Raw genomic sequence first — 18,408 nt, forward strand, 5'->3', positions numbered from 1 at the left:
GTAGAAAGATTCCCTCATTCATCAGCAGGGCCGACAGGAAGCCCTCTGGTCTGAGATGGCATAGAGGCAAGTGTGTGTGTGTGTGTGTGTGTGTGTGTGTGTGTGTGTGTGTGTGTGTGTGTGTGTGTGTGTGTGTGTGTGTGTGTGTGTGTGTGTGTGTGTGTGTGTGTGTGTGTGTGTGTGTGTGTGTGTGAGTGAGAGAGAGAGAGAGAGACACTGTGTTTGTGTGTGTGTGTGTGAGAGAGAGAGACACTGTGTGTGTGTGTATTTATGCATATGTAAGTGTGCACGCACAGGCACATATGAAAGCTGTAGCTCACCACGCAACATTCTGATTTATGTGTGCACTAAATGCTCAACCTCCTGAATTGGTACTAATATTTATATAAATGTAAATGGAGGGATATTAGCTAGAGCAGGCGTGCTGTCGTGGGACCTATAAGTCATGCAGCAGTAGCAGAGGTTGAGTCCTGGCACTTTGTATCAGGCATACTGTACTGCGTTGTGCAGGAGGTAATGCAGTGGGAAAGTGAAAGGGCCAGAGGCAGTGCCAGGCCTAGTTATTGATGCTCAACACTCATCAACACTTAAAGTAATACTTTTAAAATCTCATCGCTTACCTCTCCGACAGACGCCGTCCGAGAGGCTTCATCAGGAAAATGAATTCCGCTGTCCTCTCCAACCCGTAAATTAATGGCCGTGCACAAATAATTTCCTCCTCCTGAAATATTGGGATTTTTTTTTATTGGAAAAACGGACTTAGAGGTTGGTTCAGGGAGATTTTAGGTTGTCAGCCTTAAAATACATTGTGGCGAGTGATTTGGGTAAGGCCACATTCTCAAAGGTCACTGATTTACAAGTTTGATTGTAAATATTTTTACGGCATCTCTGTGCTCTGGCTCTATTTATAAGCACTTTACAGTGTCTCTGAAGATAATAAGCATACATAGTATTACCATCAGCTGTAAAGACTGAAATAGATGAAATGTTCTTACTAAAATTATTCCATTTTTTTATAAGGGAAACTTTCTCATGGATTTAATGTTCATGGGAACTGTACAGCCATATTAGTATTAATTACTATTTAGATATGCTGATCTTTATACACACATACATACACCACCCATCCAAACAGACACACACAATAATTTTGCTTTTTATGTCTTGTGTGGCTTTCTCCTCCTCTTACTCTTAAAAGAGCACATGGGTTGGGTTTCTCAGATGTAAAGCCCCGAATTAGAGGCAATAAAGAAAATCCAGAAAGACATGTCAGCTGTCTGCGTTGCATTATTGACATCTACTTTGAGCGACTGTGTAACTCAAGGATATTCTTGTGATTCTTGTTCATATACCTCCCCCACAACCAGCATAGTCATTCACTCACTAAACACAGCCAACGGTGAAGTGGGATGTCCATTGTCCAGAGTGATCGGGTAGTCAGTGGGTCTACTGCAACAGCAGTGCCGCAGTCAGAATTGAATGCCCTGCTTGACATACTCTCCTATTGGCTCCGGGTCCTTACTCCACAGTCCTGCATTCCTCTGTCATGTAACAGGTCAGCGCTCGACAGTGCCCTTGTTACATTGCAATTATACAATTAAGAACAGCGTGTAACATTCATTATCAGTGAGGACCAGCATGTGGGTAGCATGTCCTCACCCTGATTCCACCTCCAGGCCTGAACCCAACCCTAAAGCATTGTGTTTAATGTAAAGTGTGACCATGCCTTTTATATTGCCACGCCTTATAACAGTAATACGACCTTATGCAACACCTTATGACAGTGGTTCATCATTTACTGAGGATAAAGTTATTTGTCATTTTTTATTCCTAGACTTGGTGAGTTGCTCCTTATGAGACACGTTGTCGTCATTTTTTTCCCAGAAAGCAAATATGCATTCTTAGCTGCCGCCGCCTGTGGCATAACCAGTGACCCCGGCTGTGCCAAACAGTGGCATGGTTGGACCCACTCAGCCCAACCCGGCACCAGCCGAGCGCCGCGCCCGTCTCTTACAACCCGGCGGCCCGTCTGCCCCCTAACAAAAAAGGCCCTTACTTCAGAGGGCGCCTCTGATCTCGTGCCTTAGTCAAACACAAGCCAGCGTCTGACTGACAGTTCCCATCTGAAGCATTTAAGTGTAAGTTTTGATCTCGCAGCCTTTGATTAAAACTAATGAGCTCATTTAATTCAAAATGGGAATCTGTGATAAGAGAAATAAGGTTGATGTGATTGGATTAGAGAGGCGAATTAAACTCTCTCCGAGCTCCAAGTTTGTGCTTATACAGTTTGTTAAAAAGCTGTTGGCGTATTTCTGCTGTGCTGGATGATGAGAAAAATTTCAGCGTAATTCATATTTAATCAGAAGAAATGAAATGACTAAATATAACATGGCTCTGCTTTTCCCCAGAGTGATAAAGGGCTAGTTAGATTTTAAATGACATTTAATTCATGTCCTCTTCAAAAAAAGAGAGAATGAGTGTGAGAGAGAGAGGAAGAGACAGAGGGATGAAAGAAAGGGGCAGACAGACACGCACACACCCCTCGATCTGATCGCTTTGTCTCTCTCTTTCTTCTCCTTCTTCTTATGCTCCTTCTCTTTCTCATACGCCACCTCTTCGTCTCTGTCTTTCTCTCGTCTTCAGTCTTCTCCTCCAAACCCAAAGTCACTGTAGCCTTGTCATATGCAGAGCAGCAGAAAACTGGATTTTCCAGGTGTCCTGTTAGTAATCCCATTTCACTTTAATCTCCCAGCTCTGTCCACACCTTCAAAACATACCCCCCCCCCCCCCCCCCCACACACACACACACACACACACACACACACACACACCCACATGCACTCATGCGCACACATATACACACACCACCACACACGTATACACACACACACAAGCAAACACACACACACACCCCAACACTAACACCAACATACACTCATGCGCACACATACACACACACACACACACACACATATACACACACACTAACACTTACATACACTCATGCGCACACATATACACACAGACACACACGCAAACACACACACGCAAACGCACACATACCAACACTTACAACCACATACACTCATGCGCACACATATACACACACACACACACACACACACACACACACACACACACACAAACATATACACCTTTCTTATCACATTGTTTCCCTACTGTTGCTTAGGATCAGCTGAGTGAGAGGATAGGTCAATGGTCTAAGGGCATGACATATTCAGTGGTGTGCATTCTGTTAAGCCTCTATCAGGCAAATGGCTTTACTCGTGAACAATATTACACCTGGGTTTCACATCACAAGAAGCCCAACATCGCATCAAATACAATCAATTTGGCTGTTGTTCTTATTGTTGTGTAATTTGTGCCTGTGTGTGTTCTATGAATAGATGGCATACTCAATGCTTGGTTGTGACTTTGAACAACTTTACATGAGACTGTGGAGTTTAAAATCGTTGAGCTTTAAAGAAGTGCATATCGCTTCTCCGATAAAGAGAGTTAACTGCTAATCCAGATCCAAACATCAGGGAGGATGAGAGAGATGGTTGTTTGTTGACAATTTAGGAACGGGTTTATATCAATCCATGGGGCCATGCAGGGAGCAAAGAAAGAGAAAGTATGCCTGTTACTTTTTAAAAGGTATTGAACTTCCCATCAAAGAGTTTGAGGCAATTATCGCATTAGACGAAGCATACATCGTTTGTTATTAGCGGTGATAATTAAAACCTTGTCAAACATTTATTGGCATTGTGTTTCTTTACTGAGATGTGCTTTTCCATTAGACAGCGAGCCACAGATGATAGAAACTCAATGAGAAGTTATTACAGCGCATCTCTGCAGCCTTCTCTTTTAATATCCCCCTCCTCTCCAGGGTTCTTTTGCACACCAATGCATTGGACAGGTAATGTAAAGTAATTGGATTTGTGTGTGTGTGTGTGTGTGTGTGTGTGTGTGTGTGTGTGTGTGTGTGTGTGTGTGTGTGTGTGTGTGTCTTTTCTATGCAGTAGAGTCTACCAGCCCAAGTCTGTTGGCGCCAGATAACACCCTGGAACGTTCTTTCTTTATCCGAATGAAGTCCACCCTGACCAAGAGAGGCGTCCACATCAAGTCATCGGGCTATAAGGTAGGCTATGGCCAAAGAGTGCATGATGGGATCAAACCGCTAGGAACCCTATTTTTTAGGAATGAATGCAAGGGAATGAGTGAAGGAATCAACCAATGAACGCTAGTTGTCCACTTTAATGTATCATATTTAAGTGCAATATTGAGATGCACCCAGGAAGCGTCAGTGGATGAATGCCCTATTGCTATCCTTGAAATAGAGTTCTTCAACTTTGCCTTCATACTAAGGTAAAGTGGGAGGATTGGACCTGTGTACGTGTGTTTTCTACGTGTCTCTGATTGTGTGTGTGTGTGCAGTAGCATTCATAAAGTGTGTTTAGATATCACAGAATTGCACACATATATTGACAAAGTTTCCTCCTAAAGATCCTCCTAAAGTCTTTATGATGAGATTCTGAATACTTTGAACCACCCTCTTCTTCACACATGCAGCGGGGTTGGTGATAGTCTGAGCTCAGTGGTTTAGCAGGAGAGAGGAGAGGAGTGAGAGGAGTGGGATTAGGCCAGATTACATCTAGCGGTGAAGAGCAGGAGCGATCCGCTGCGTCCTGCTGTTTCACACCAGCTCCATCTCCAGCTCGCCTGCATGGGGCATCCCTGCATCACACAGGCTTTACCCTAAGACAGGCTCCCCTCTCCCGCTCCTGCTGGGAAGCACTGGTAGACAGGTACTTCAAGGGAAATGGGGGGAAAGGATAAAACTTTGAACCGTTGCAGGCTCGTTGAGGGGAATTGTTTTGGATTTTTTTCATTAACTTAAGTTAAGTACGTTGGCATCAACAAAAAAATGTACGTAATTTTTATGGGTTATGTAAAATTCTACATTTATTAATAATAAGTTGCAGGTTTATGTCACTTCTTATTGATTATGAGGCATTATGAACTGCTTATACATGCACTCACATTATACTGTATATATATATATATACGTATAACAATATACAAACAACTGCAGAATGAACCTGTCACTGCAGGAATTTCCTATTGGTGCTCCCAGGCAAGAAACAGAAACCATGAGCCTCCCTCCGAGAGAAAGAGCAGCCAAATGTCTTCCATCTCAGCTTCTACCTCCTCCTCCTCCTCCTCCTCCTCCTCCTCCTCCATCTCTCTTTCTCTCACACACTCTCATTCCCCCTTCTCTCTCACTCTCTCTTCATCTCTCCCCCTCTCCATCTCCATCTCTCCGTCTAGTCCAGCCACCCAGTCATATGTTTGATGCAAATACCCATGAAGTGGAGGGATTGGTGGCAGAGACGCATAAATATTCACGCATGCATGTGCGCATACATTACCGGCCAGACAAGGACAGCTCTTATTACATTTACTTTAAATTAAGTCAACACTTGTGTTGTTACATAATACAGGGGATATACATTTTCGCTTGCCGCCAATGCAGAGTCGTGCCGTGCCATTTCGTGGTCGCCAGGCCGCTCGGCACCATCCGCAGACGGCGGCGGTGTTTCGCATCATTCCTGCTTATCCCCGTCCCTCTCCAGCGTGGAGGTCAAATCAAAGTGAATTCCTCGTTGAGGCTTAAGCCCATCTTTTTTAAATAGATCTCCAGCTCCCCTTTCCTCCTCCTCCCCTCCCCTCCCAGCCTCACCTCACCTCAACCCCCCGCCCCGCTCTACTCCTCTCTCCCCGCCTCGTCCGATGCACTCATGTAAAGGTTCTCCATCATTATTTGTGCTGTATCACATTTCAAAAGCACTCCAGAGAATCCCCCCGGCAAACAGATGAATCTGATTTCTTATGTATACCTCCTCTATATTCACTGGCAGAGACAGGCGGGGAGGCAGGGCAAGAGGGGAAGAGAGAGGGAGAGAGAGAGGGGAAGAGAGAGGGAGAAAGAGGGAGAGGAGAGGGAGATGGGGAGAGAGAGCATTGTGTGCTGAACCATGAATTATAAAAATTGATCCCTTTGTTATGTTGGCTGGTATTAAATTGAGATATGCTATTCCTCTGGCTTGCGGAGCAGCCGTTGAGAAACCCTGGCCGTGTCAGTTTGCATTTGGCTGCTTGAGCATATTTAATGTTTTCGCCGGGGCTTATGATGTTCTTGCCAAGAGCACTCCTGCAGCAATTCGCGGCCGACGCACGCTTTGTGGCAATTACTTCAAAAGTTGTATTTTCAAACTAACTTTTGATGCCCCCCAGCTTTGGGCTTCTGAAAAGATAATTTCCATTTTGTATGTTTTTAATACATTTGAATGTTTATTTATTTAAGTCGGGAGTGCTTAATGCCCGTTCGAGGGAGCTCTTCAGGTCTTTTGCATGCGATCGTGTTCTCTGGAGTGTTGCAGTATTTACCGAGAGCAGTGGAGGAAAAAAAGGAAAGCCTAGTCATTGTTTTATATTTCATCAAGCAATAATCGGACGTCTTCTTCTCGCTCTGTGTTGTGCACTGACATCTTATTGAAGTGAGTTAGTTGCCTGTCAAGTGTGTGTGTGTGTGTGTGCACGTGCTGTTCATTTATGTGAGCGCACAGAGCACAAGAGGTAGAGAGAGAGAAAGAGAAAGAGAGAGAAAGAGAGAAAGAGAGAGAGAGAGAGAGAGCACTGCAGATCTGTGTGGATCACTCAACCCATAGCTAGCTGCTCCCAGGTCTCTTACTGCCTGAAACGTTTTATCCCAGTTCATCACATCACATTTAGCTGTGCCTGCTGCTGCTGCTAGTTTGCTCCCTTATGCTTCCAGGCACTTTCTCTGTGCTCCCCACATGTGAAAGGTAGAGCACATCATCAGCTGTAGTCTAAAAGCACTTGCTTGAGTTCTTGTTTTAAATTTCACTAAAAAAAAACGAAATAGCACTCTCCACTTTTGAATTTCATTCAATTTATTCAGTCTTGGCCACAGATTTGTTTCTCTGCTACCCATAAATAAATATTTCAAAACCTAAGCTCTAACTGACATTAAAGTCAACAATAATACATTTGTTGTTATCTCAAATTACTTTGTCCTTTTTTTCAACTTGTCTTGATTTCTGAGTCTCAAAATGTAATTCTACAGTCCTGGAGCTCCTCTTTTTCCCATCACCTCAACATTTGAAGGGGCCTTTGCATGATGTTAGTTCTCAAAGGCACCTCATGTAAGACCGGGGGAGAAGTCTTTCCCCCTGCCCATGTCTTAGTGCCACAGTTTGGGGTTGGCGCGTCCCAGGTGGAGAGGGCATGGGCATCAAAGCTCCCCTGTGGCCCAGGCGCCCGAACGTGTAGGGCTTCTGTCCGCACCAATGATGTTAATGGCATCTCAGCAGTCTCTGAGGTGAAGCTATGAAAAGGCTGTGTGTGTGTGTGTGTGTGTGTGTGTGCGTGTGTGTGTGCGTGTGCGAGTGCGCGTGCACGTGTGTGTGTGTGTGTGTGTTTGGGGGTGAAAGAAAAAAAAACTACAAAACAATTCCTGCTGGCTTTTCCCTGGCCTGATTAATATGGATGGATCTGAAAGTACAGTGTGCCCTGCCTATCCAGTCAATTCCTCCTCTGGGCGATACTGAGGCTACAAAGACTTTAAAGCTTTTTGCAAAAACTTTAAAGCGAGAAATAGGTTATTAGTTTCCTTTGCGCTTTTTTTTCTCCATCCCTGTCGTTGCAGAGAGGAAGCAACAGAGGGGAGAAAGCACATACACACACATCCTATCCTCACCTTATTTTCGTGATATATAGTGGTTGTGTTATATTTAGATATACATTACAAAATGAATCATAGTCGACTTAATGAGTCGCCCTCGAGCTGTGTGACTACGCTGATTTGCAATGCATTTCTGTGTTCTAAATCCTCCAATTCTTCTCTTATTTTCCCCCATTTTTCTTTCTTCTATTTTCCTTTTTTCTTCCCCATTCATCGCTCTCTCTCTTTCTCTCTCTCTCTCTCTCTGTGTTTCTTCCTGTCTTCATTGCTCAGGTGATTCACGTCACAGGCAGACTGAGGATAAGGATGGCTCTGACCCATGGTCGGTCTGTGCCCAATCAGATCATTGGCATGGTGGTGGTGGCACATGCCCTGCCCCCTCCCACCATCAACGAGGTGCGCATCGACTGCCAGATGTTTGTGACACGGGTCAACATGGACCTCAACATCATCTACTGTGAAAACAGGTAAAGTGGAGGCACGTTTAGAATGCTCAGAGTACTGTTTCGTGTTTTACTGTATTAAGGCCAGGATGTATGGTATGAAGTGAAATCCTGGTCCAGTCCCATGTTTCACGAAAGTGTCATTGAACAACCAGCATGATAACTAAGACACTATATCTAAAAGAGAGAGTGAGAGTTAGAGCGAGAGAGAGAGAGAGAGAGAGAGAGAGAGAGTGAGAGCGAGAGAGAGAGAGAGGTCTCACTATCATTTAACGATGGTTGTTCTTCTCTTCAACAATGCTTTTGGGAAACACAGCCCTTATCTGCAGGCAGGACAGAGGGTCCATCCTCACAGTATCACTTCCTGCTGGGTGAAATTAAGATGAATGTCTGGGTACTTTAAGCACATATACGGGAGGTTTTATTTAAATGTAACGCTTAAATCTGCAACTTCAACTCCTTTGACTTTAGTTTTACTTCAATTGCCATAACCCAGCCTTTCAGTGGAAATGTGCTGCTTTATTTCATCCTGGAGCTGCATATAGATTGCTGCACATTACACATGTGTTTCCATCAGGAAACTTCATTATATTTAATAAACTGATGGATATTTTGTTGGCTCTCTGTGTTTCGGTGGATATAAAAATCCGGTTTGCGAGTAAAACTGGGGGGCATTTTACCAATAAAATTCATAAATGTATAAAAAGGTATATTTGTTTTACTTAAGATTATGCCTTGTGTTATGCCTCAGAGCAATGATCATTTTCTATGGGAAACAAAAGTCCTTTTTTTTTTTTTTTTAAATGGAGATGGAACAGGTTCTGCACAGTATTGTGTAATTGGAGCCATATGATTGGATGTCTCCAAGAACTGTCTCAAGCCTGAAGATTGGAAAAGACATCACACTGGATGAACAAAGTAGTCTGTGAAAATATTCTGAAGTAATAGACAGTTTAGGCGTTAACCATCAAGCCGCGGGAATCTGGACGAGAGTTCAGCAGAACCATTACCCCACACTGTCTATGCATCTGAGTGTGTTATCAGTGCTTTCATTAGCTTCACACCTCAGTGTGTCCGGTAAAAGTGTCTCCGCACTCTCGAACAGAGGAGAATTGAAACGACTTCACTCTGCGCACACAGCCCAGATGCTGAAAATCTCCTTTTCTTTTCCTGTTCAGAGTTAGCGACTACATGGACCTGACGGCAGTGGACATCGTGGGGAAGAGATGCTACCACTTCATCCACGCGGAGGACGTGGAGGGCATCCGGCAGTGCCATCTGGACTGTGAGTATCCCAGGCCACGTGCTAACGCGCTAACACACCGGCCAGGCCCCCAGGCTGCTGCCGACACACTGCGAGAGGCAGGGAGAAAGACATAATGGTCTACATCACACAGAGCAAGCGGTCGGATTCTCTGTTTCATTTCCCCTCACAAGCGGAATAGTTTGCTAATAGGCTGGCGGTGTTAACGAGCCGCCGTGTAATTATGTGCCACCAGAAGGAAATTGGTAACGCCAAGCAGAAAAAACAGGTATCAAGTCATCATCTGGTGTTCAGCATTACACTGTCAGTTCCTGCAAGAAAGTGAGAACTCCGTAAACATGTGTCAAAAAGTATAATTAAGAACATGTGGAATGAGTCTATTGAGGGCAGGCTTACAAATGCACTCTTGGTCTCTAAGAACCCTTGAGAATTAATTGCATGTTGGAAATTCCTCTAGAAATAGGATTTTTTTTTTCACACCAAGGAATGTTATTCTTTTGAAGGATTTGAAGGTCCTGCATAATCCAATTGGTTCAGTGTTGGAACATAATGAGGAAGACGAGACCTCTTCTTCAACAGGCTGTTAACATACTCAGCTTTGCACCTAAGCTAGCACTCCTCGTGGGCCTAAGTGTGCCTAAATTTACGCGAGTTCCTGGCAGTCATCTCCACTGATTGATTTCAATGACGATGACACCTCACCGGCCCTGAGTGTTCTCAGCCCAATCTGCACTCTCTCACACACACACACACACACACACACACACACACACACACACACACACACACACACACACACCAATCACTGCCACCTTGGGTTTGAGCTCCTTGCATGAAAGAAAAAAGGATAGACAGATCCAGAGAGAGAAAGGAGGGAGGGGGAGAGAGAGCAGAAGTGCAGCAAGAGCACAGGCTGTTCTATTACAAAGTTATTATAATGGGTGTCAGCGTGGCACTTCAGCGTAATGGTGTGCCGATGTGACAGCTCCCATAATCCCAGAGAATGGCCTCTCCACGAGCGGCCGCCGCCGCCGACAAGAGCCCTCGCCCGCCCGCTCCCCGGGATGGCCACCAAGTGTCAAAATAAAGGCCTGGGATACGAATCAGCTCCCCGAGACGGAGTAATGGCACTTACAGTGGGGCTGGAGAAACCCCACTAGCCGCAAGAGATAACACGTCTGAAGAGTTGCCTCGTGTTTTCTCTCAGCCGAGTGGCGCTTTGCTTTTCTTTTTCTTTTTTTATTATATTTTAAGAGATCACATCCAATTGGACATTAATCCTGATTTCTCTCCCCCTTTTGGACTCTGCGGTGTTCATCTTTGCAGGAGGCCTTTTGGAAAGCTTGTTTGAGTGCACATCAGTGGCATCAACAGCAGGAGGTTCGCGCTGATCGTTGAGAGGCTGTGTGAATGCTATTTCAGTATCTTAAATCATTGGCCCACTACACAAACTCCTCTCTCTCTCTCTCTCTCTCTCTCTCTCTCTCTCTCTCTCTCTCTCTCTCTCGCTCTCTCTGTCTTAACTCTTGACATTGAATGGCCAGGGCTGGAGGTGGCGGTGGTGTTGAGAGCGCAGCGTGGCGTTACGAGCGCTTAAATAGGAAAAACACCAAGCTGAGCAGCATCCAGGCAGCCGGAGCCATTATTTAAGCGTCGACCAGGCACGCTCGAAGCCTCACGCCTCGCTCACTCAGCGGCCGCCTGCGCAGCGTATAAATTCACCCACTTTATTAGGTGTTTGCAACGGGGAGGACGAGTGTCCTTGGAGCAGCATTGGGGAATTTGGAGCTGTCTGATTAGATATTGGGAGTTCAACTGAATTAGAGCGCAATTACGGTGGCATCGGACTGTCCCTTTTGCCTTAAAAAGCCAGCAGATTGGCTCCATTAGGCCTTGATTTGAAGCCCGGCACGGAGAGAGCACTGAGAGGAGCCATGGATTGCATTGATAAGAGTGGTGGGGAGGGGAGGAGAGTAAGGGAGGAGAGGAGGGGAGGAGAAAGAGAAGGAGGGAGAGTGGGAGTGAGCCAAGCAATGTACTCAATATTGCAAATGCAGCAGCTACCCCTGGCTGTGTGAGCATCTATTACACCTTACTAATGTTGTAATCGGCTGAAATGACCTGTAATGGGGGACTGTTGAGCCATGTGTTTATGGAGAAAGGGGGGCCATTGCTGTGCTATCGATTTAATGTTGTGTGGCTGCAGGTGAAACTTTGAACGGAAGCTAAAGTAGAGAGGCAAATGAGAAGATAAGTATTATAGCCTCACATTGTTGCCCCAGCCCCCCCTGCAGAAGAGAGCTGATTCAGTCGCTCATTGGTTCTAGCTGACTGGAAGGCTGCAGAGGCGTAATCGTCTCTAAAGGGCATTCTGCACCACCACACATGCTCATCTCACTTCCACGAGGACGTCATGTGGTGTGGTGACAATATTAGGGCGGACGCCAACTACTGCACTGTGTTTTGATGCCTTTTTGCTGTATGTTTATTATGAACGGTAGTGTATGGTGGCCCAGAGATTCACCACACTCTGCCTCAAGCGTTTCATTTTACATGAACATAGTGACTGCACCTAGTCTGGAAAGTCTGGAAAGTCTGTATGCTAGCAATGCATTAAAAACAGTTACATATTGTGGTTTAAAAAAAAAAATGATGACATTAACTGTAGGTATGATTAAAGTCAGAAGTCAGTGACCATGTCGCGTAAAAAAAATGATATTAGCTTAAGATACAGCAGAAGTCGGAAGTCAATTTCCACATTGTGGTAAAAAATGACATTAGCTTTAGATACAGTGAGAGTCAGAGGTTCACTGTCTCTTCACTCAATCTAATAGTGTGCGGCGCGGCTGTGTAATAAGGCTGTATGGCTCCCTGTCAGACCCCGGTGCGAGGCCCCCACAGCTCCCTCCCGGATCCCAGCACGGGCTTTCAGCCAGGCCTCGGCAGGACTGATTGCCAATCAAGTGCTGACAATGGCCACCAGGAGCAGGGCACGGGGGGGCATGGAATCACTTAGACTAAAGGAAATGAGAGAGACGGCCCAACACGCTGCTGTCTCTCCTGACACCGGGGGGCAGCGGCGAGTCGGAGAGTGATGGCGAGGTGACCCAAACACACATTCTCTCTCTCTCTTGCTCGCTACCTCTCTCTCTCTCTCTCTCTCTCTCTCTCTCTCTCTCTCTCTCTCTCTCTCCCCCACTCTCATACACACACACACACACACACACACACTATCCAGCCGCAGGGATGGTCGGAGGGAGATGGACACTAGCTTACTCCAGGCCCACCCCTCACCTCTATCTGTGACGAGGTGAACCTCATGACCATATCCCTCTCTTACATTAAGTGCCGCTTTTTCAAGAGGGTTAAACTGAATGTGTGGTCCGAACTGTGTTTATTTTTTTCTTAAATGGAGAGCCAGAAGAGCTCTATTCAGGAAGTAAATGGGCTGGTGTTGCTGCAGGGTTGCCATGCTCTGCTTCCAGTGCCTTTCTCTCAGCTGATGAAGCATAGCCTTAGCTTTAGCGTGCGCGCAGCAGCCCAAGGCCGGGAATTTTTATTACCGCGGGGATGAAGTACTGAAAACATTTTATCGCTCCGGATGTCTCTCTCATACCCAGAGCGATAGTTTCTAGGGGAGCTTAAGCGATGGTGGCACCTCGGTTTTATTCTGTCAGGTCCTGTCTTCACCAAGGACGTTTCCCTGTGTGTGGGGCCCTCTCTGTGCGACGCTGCACTGACTCACTGTATGTGGAGCTCACAGGTCTCCAGGTCTCTTCCACTGGGGGTTGGAGCCTTGAATGATCATCAGCCCTCTGGCAGTGGAAGTTTTATATCACACCGATGTGTATAATTCATACTTCTGTATTATTACACAGAAGATACATTTATTTATACACGTCTTTAGTAATTGACTTTGTTCAGTGCAGCCACATCTAACATGTGCATGCATACTTTCCAGTTCCAAGTACCTGGCCTCAGTGTTGTCAAATCATGTTCTCATACATAATGAATACACTGGAGGCATTATTGGGCAAACTAGGCAGTAGCGTAGGGTACAAATTGTTGCAGTTGGTTGGGGGGCAGATAGATATGTAACAGACAGACACCCCCATACCCCACTTCACGGCATCATGTTTGCCACTTCACACGGGTTAACACTGTGTCATAATGCTATGTAATGTGTATACTACCAACACTGCCTGGCCCTGTGTTAATATTCCTCAGTGATGGCCCTGTCACGTAACAGTGAACCAATCCTCATCACACACCGAATGTCCACATAATCCAACTAGGCACCTTTACCTGTGTGTGTGTGTGTGTGTGTGTGTGTGTGTGTGTGTGTGTGTGTGTGTGTGTGTGTGTGTGTGTGTGTGTGTGCATGTGCATGTGCCTGTTTCTGTGTATGTATGAATGACCGCATTAATTGCATAGCACTGAATCAAACCAGGACTGTAAAATGGTTGGCGAGCAAGTTAGAGTTTATTTCTCCCTCCGTCTCTCTCTCTCTCTCTCTCTCTCTCTCTCTCTCTCTCTCTCTCTCTCTCTCTCTCTCTCTCTCTCTCTCTCTCTCTTCTCTCTTTCTTTCTCTCTTTCTTTCTCCTGTCTTCAGTCAGTGCTGAGAGGCGGGAAAAGATGGCTCACAGTAGAGCCGAGAAACCTCAGGAGAGCCTCCACTCGCCCGCAGGCATACTCCAAGAGCCCGTCTCCACAGAGCAGTTCAGACTGGCTTTAATGAAAAACTCACCTCGCCGCTTACTGTGCTTAAAGACAGATTCACTTCACTTCAGCACTCTGCAGAGAGGGAGAGAGAGAGGGAGATGGAGAGAGAGAGAGAGAGAAAAAAAAAAAAGAGATGGGAAAAGAAATACAGCCGTTGAAATGTGTCAGTCCTCTGAAGATTGCAAATCAAATATGTCATCCGGCTTATTCAAGGGATCTTAATGTGTTTGCATAGAATTTCCTCGAGAGCCCAGAAGAAAGTTTTGCCTGCTGAAGAGCAGGCCCTTGATTGCGCCTCATGACGATCATGTTAAATAAAAAAGTCTTCAGTTTGTAATGCACTGTGGCTTTAAGAGGTTATTGATAACAAATATGTCAAAATGGACTCCACCAGCTGCTGTATACATGCAGCAAACCGATACACATTCATATCATGATATGAATATACAAGTTCACACAAGTAACATGCTATAATCACTGGCATTGCATGCACTGTTATGTGATACCTATTGAACCAAATGATGTTGTAAATGCTATTTTTGGAAGGATAGTCGTGTCGAGTTTCCAGTAGTAGTTCATCTTTGTCTTCAGATTGACTGCCAGGGTTTTAAATGAGGCTTTATTTAGAAAGTATGGCCTTGCAAGGTGGAGGGTTTATGCTTGGTCGGAGTAAGAATTCGATGTGGCTTACCGCAAGGTAAACTCAAAAAGGTTACAAGTCGCCTCACCTTCATGAAGCCTCTATCTACACACACACAAACACAACCTTTGCCTCAAAGAGTTTTGATTCTCTTAGTAAAACTCCTGAAACGTAAGCACTGGAGCGCTCGTCCAAACACTCCAGCAGTGGCTGTGTTTCAGGCCCGCGCTGGTGTTCTTTGAAGGCCATTTATAACACAGCTCACTGGACCTCAGCAGGTCGGTGGAGAGGGAGAACCACTCTCCTCCAACTCAATACTCTCTCCTTTCATCTCTCTCTCTCTCTCTCTCTCTCTCTCTCTCAGTCAGCCTCCCACCCCCTCTCATTCTCTGTCTCTTTCCTGCTCACTCTCTCTTTCCTTCTCTTTCCTTCTCTCTCTCTCTCGCTTGCCTTTACGATAATATCCCGATGGACTGCAAGGACTTTTCAATAAAGCAATTTCACGGGCGTAAATTACTTACTTTTTTATATGACGTTGACACCCCGCCACACACAACTACCCACCAACCCCCACACCCCACCTCCTCTTCTCTTGACTGTCACCAAACGGGGGCACTTTGGGTAAAGGGTATCTGGAAGGTAGGCGCCATTATGGAAGGGATCCAAGTGATTAAAACAAACTGAAGGACGGGGGTGGGGGGGGGGGGGGGGGGGGGGTGGAGAGGTTGGGCGTGCGTCAGTGAGGGAAGCCATGCTCCAGGCTTGCCTGCGGCTGCTTTACCCAATGCCAGATTAAAGGGGCCGTATTCCTTTTTAAGCCCTGGCAGGGGAAAAAAAACACATGCACACACACACACACACACACACACACACATATGCACGCGTGCGCGCACATACACCACACACTCAACTTCAGCAGCTGAATGCTGAACTGTGATAGCATGAGGAAGAGACACAAAGAGAGTATAGTTACAGGGAAATTGAGAAACAAGGAGGGTAGAAGAGAGAGAGAGAATGACTGGAAGATAGACAGGCGGAAAGACGAGGGAGAGTGAGAATGCGTGAATGAGAGACAGACAGGAAAGACAAAAGAGAGAGAAAGCCTGGACCGAATGCGAGACCTAGAGCGGGGGGAAACATTAACACTTCATTAACACGAAATCAATAGTGCAAACAGGGCCCTGATTGATTAAATGGCACAGTAAGTGAGAGGGGTTAAAAAATAAGCCACACCTGCAAAGGCGTAGCATGGGGGGGGGGGGGGGGGGGGCGGTGGTGGAGGGTATTGATGGCGGTGCAGATGAGAGGCCTGTCCAACAGTGAGAAGATGGAGAGCTCTGACTTCTGGATCTATAGAGCCCGACTGAAGCAGGGAGATGAGCCAAAGGCCCACAGAACACAGGCGGAGCCAGACATCATAAAGACCACAGGGTCTCTTTCAATCGGACTGCATTCAGGCAGTGTCCAGGGAAATACATACAGATCCATTACTGATCCATGAGGCTTGTTTTCTTATCATTTCAGTGCTATTTGTGACTGTAAGTCTACATTATAGAATACAGTATATAATGTATACATAGAAGTAAATGTTATATTTCTTGGGTGCCCTTGTAATTGTGAATTCATTTTTTGTTCACTTAATGCAAGTTTAAACAACTTAAATTAATGGTTTCTTAATGTTCTTTTGACAGCAAGAGTGAATGCAAGGTCTGCTGACCACAGTGAAACAATGTGTACATACATGTTTAGATTCAGTGGTGTATGCCTATTTAGTAATATTATATTTGTTCATAAAGAAAGCAAGCAAGCAAACTACAGTCAATTATTTTAGCCCTTGGGACGTCTCCTTAAACAATGCTATTAGTCCCTAATAGTTTTAATTACTGGACTTCTTTTTCTATAAATCACACCCCTCATAGAGCTCTTTTTTATGGAAAGTGCTATTTGTAGCCGTAATTAAACTAAGAATTTGAATTTACTACCTCGTTTGGGCTCTGGCTGTTTCTGTTTTAGCACACAATGATTAATGCAGATACATATTGGTTGAGATGGCCGTTCAGCTGTTCATTTAGCCAAATTTATTGCAACCGCTGATGTGTCTTCACTCCAGTGGACCCGGACAAGGGCATTCCACAGGGGACAGGAGGGGTGGGGGGGGGTGGGCGTGAGTGGGTACGGCACAGAGGCACAGTGCCCTGCGCTGGCGTATGGTGGGCACTGCTTTCAGACCTCAGACTGCAGTGTCTCTCTCGGACAGCCAGGAGGGAGGTGGTACCTCCCCAGCTTGACATACTGGTGTTCCCAGTCTGGCTGTCTGCTCTGTGTGCTTAAGCCACAGCTTTACTTAGTCCATATATGATGCTCTGAGGTCAGACTGAGATGCAATTAAGAAGACAGGAAACCCAAACTCTCATTGTTTTCGTTAATTCACAAAGTTAGCTGCCTTTGTACATAACCTAATATAAAGAGACCAAGGCCAAATGGGCTTTTGAGTCTGGCTTGTCCCATCAGGACTACGCTTAACACCTTTTTACCAGGATTACCACATGCAGCTGATTGTCTTTCCATGCTCTTCTCTCTCTCTCTCTCATAGTGATCAACAAAGGTCAGTGTGTGACGAAGTACTACCGATGGATCCAAAAGAATGGCGGCTACATCTGGATCCAGTCCAGCGCCACCCAATCCTTCAATGCCAAGAACGCCAATGAGAAGAACATCATCTGGGTCAACTATGTGCTCAGGTGAACACTCTTGTCTGACTGAACATCAACTTGTCTTTGTCAGACCTGTGTATTGCGTGTGTTTGTTGGGCAGTTGTTGAGAAATCCTCTTCGGCTTCGAGGGAATTTAGCATTTTACAGAATGGTGGCAGGATATTGGTTTATCTCCCTCTCCCCCTAACCTCCCCCCTCCCAAGCCCTTTGCTTAATTTCCTCAACCTTTCCTGCACTGAGTAGCGGCTATGTCAGAGATCATTAGAGAGGGGATGTTCTTTTGGGAGCCAGCGGCGGATCAATCCCGGTGTGAGAAGAATGGAGAATCTGCCGTGCGCTTCATGCTGCTGCCCACAATCTCCCACAAATGATTTTCTATCGGCAGCGCAAATGACTGCCTTGTCCCCCCCCCCCCCCCCCCCCCTTGTCGTTCTTTTGTGTTGTGGTTTGTTTGCTTGTGTTTTTTTTGCCCTTGTTTGTCCTCATTTTCTCTCCTTTCCCCCCTTTTTCTTAACATGCTACAGCCTCCAGGAGTACAAAGATGTTCCCATGGATATCGCACAGCTCCCCAATCTCCCGGAGAAAGCATCCGAGTCTTCCGAGACCTCCGACTCCGAGTCTGACTTCAAGGATAACTCCGGTACCGTAAGCCCTGTTCCAGTTACACAGACAGCCCATCTATTAATGACAGTGTGCCCTTTCTTCACATCCCACAACAGCACAGCCCCATGCCATATGGGAACGCGGCATTTACCAAATACCCGCTACCGACAGCTGTGCAGGGTGCGAATTCTCTAATCGGCTCTGTGTAGAATCAACGGGTATTAGTGGCCGATGGCTGCAGGAGCTTGGTTAAG

General features: G+C 45.8%; 1 protein-coding gene across 1 annotated transcript in view; it reads left to right on the forward strand.

Annotated features, from left to right (window-relative positions):
* Positions 1–18,408, forward strand: part of npas3 (neuronal PAS domain protein 3) — a gene marked incomplete at both ends in the record, with an annotated part of 249,892 nt that overhangs the window by 229,429 nt on the left and 2,055 nt on the right. The window contains 5 exons of the mRNA XM_080849895.1: positions 4,023–4,141; positions 8,042–8,235; positions 9,390–9,496; positions 17,431–17,578; positions 18,076–18,191. Coding sequence (XP_080706021.1) covers positions 4,023–4,141; positions 8,042–8,235; positions 9,390–9,496; positions 17,431–17,578; positions 18,076–18,191 — 684 coding nt within the window. The remainder of the gene's footprint in view (positions 1–4,022; positions 4,142–8,041; positions 8,236–9,389; positions 9,497–17,430; positions 17,579–18,075; positions 18,192–18,408) is intronic.

The sequence above is a fragment of the Sprattus sprattus genome, assembly GCF_963457725.1.
Source record: "Sprattus sprattus genome assembly, chromosome: 13".
NCBI classification, from domain to species: domain Eukaryota; kingdom Metazoa; phylum Chordata; class Actinopteri; order Clupeiformes; family Clupeidae; genus Sprattus; species Sprattus sprattus.